Source organism: Sinocyclocheilus grahami, unplaced genomic scaffold (genome assembly GCF_001515645.1).
Source record: "Sinocyclocheilus grahami isolate Dianchi unplaced genomic scaffold, SAMN03320097.WGS_v1.1 scaffold4800.1, whole genome shotgun sequence".
Lineage (NCBI taxonomy): Eukaryota > Metazoa > Chordata > Actinopteri > Cypriniformes > Cyprinidae > Sinocyclocheilus > Sinocyclocheilus grahami.
This window is the reverse complement of record NW_015509667.1, coordinates 1-1030: the sequence shown is the minus strand read 5'-3', so window position 1 is coordinate 1030 and position 1030 is coordinate 1. Positions and strand designations below refer to the sequence as shown.

The window sequence follows — 1030 nt, the reverse complement described above, 5'->3', positions numbered from 1 at the left end:
GTCAACATATTCTGTTACACCAAATACACCAAATAATGATATTTTTAAAAAAGCATCATATGACCCCTTTAAATGGGACTTTTGATCAAGCCATTGTTTGTGTTATAAAATATAATGTCCTGATTTTTTCTCTCTTCTGTGTTCGCTCTTGCAGTATTTTGATATTGTTCTACCCTCTGGAGCCATGGCAGATTGGAAAGAAAGGAACAGTGATGAGTTTCTTATAAGACTTCACAGTCTTTTATGTGTGATTCCTGTTTGGGATTCAACTAGCCGGACACGCATTGCTCCTGGATTATAGGACCGTTTTGTTCTTATAGGAATAAGAATATTTCCTGATTTTCTTGAACAGTAGCCTGTGATTTAAAAATAATCACTTTACTAAAATAAATATAAAATGCATTTAGCATTTTGATAGGAAATCAATATATTGGGTTGGATGTGTCTATTTTTAGACAATACGGAAAATAAGTTGATGCATTTATATTATATAGTTAATTGTATGAATTGCTTAGTGTTAATCACTTTTCCAGAGAACGTGCCATATTCAATCAATCAGTTCATCTGTCAAACACATCTACGGGTCAAATCAGACCATAATGACCAGCTTACAAAAGCCATAGAAATATCCATAACCATGTAGTCAGCTCAGGACAAAAAGTGAGTTTTGATTTACACAGATATCAGTTGCATTATAGCACAGAGTATAAGTGCACACAAAATGTATTTTCTCACTAATTGTCTTTATCATCAGCTGTGTTTGTCAAGTACATGGATTCAGAAATTTGCTAAAAATTAAATGGAAAAACAATGAAAACGCTCTTGAATAAAGCATCTGTGTAATTCATTCAGGAGTTTTGGGATGATGTGGGTAGCATTTGCTTCCAGGGTAGACAAGCAGTTTGGATCTACAGTATGCGTTTCATGGTTCAAGAAGAAAAGAAGAACACTCACTTTTCTTGCACACAAATAAACATGAAATACATTGTAATTGTGAAATCATACTATTTATTAGTGATACTGTGAAAAC

The 1030-nt window shown here is 33.2% G+C and overlaps 1 protein-coding gene across 1 annotated transcript in view; it reads left to right on the top strand.

Annotated features, from left to right (window-relative positions):
- The window catches only part of ddt (D-dopachrome tautomerase), a 2473-nt gene extending 1657 nt beyond the window's left edge, over positions 1-816 (top strand). The window contains exon 3 of the mRNA XM_016263105.1: positions 54-816. Coding sequence (XP_016118591.1) covers positions 54-227 — 174 coding nt within the window. The 3' untranslated portion in view covers positions 228-816. The remainder of the gene's footprint in view (positions 1-53) is intronic.
- The last annotated feature ends 214 nt before the right edge of the window (positions 817-1030 follow it).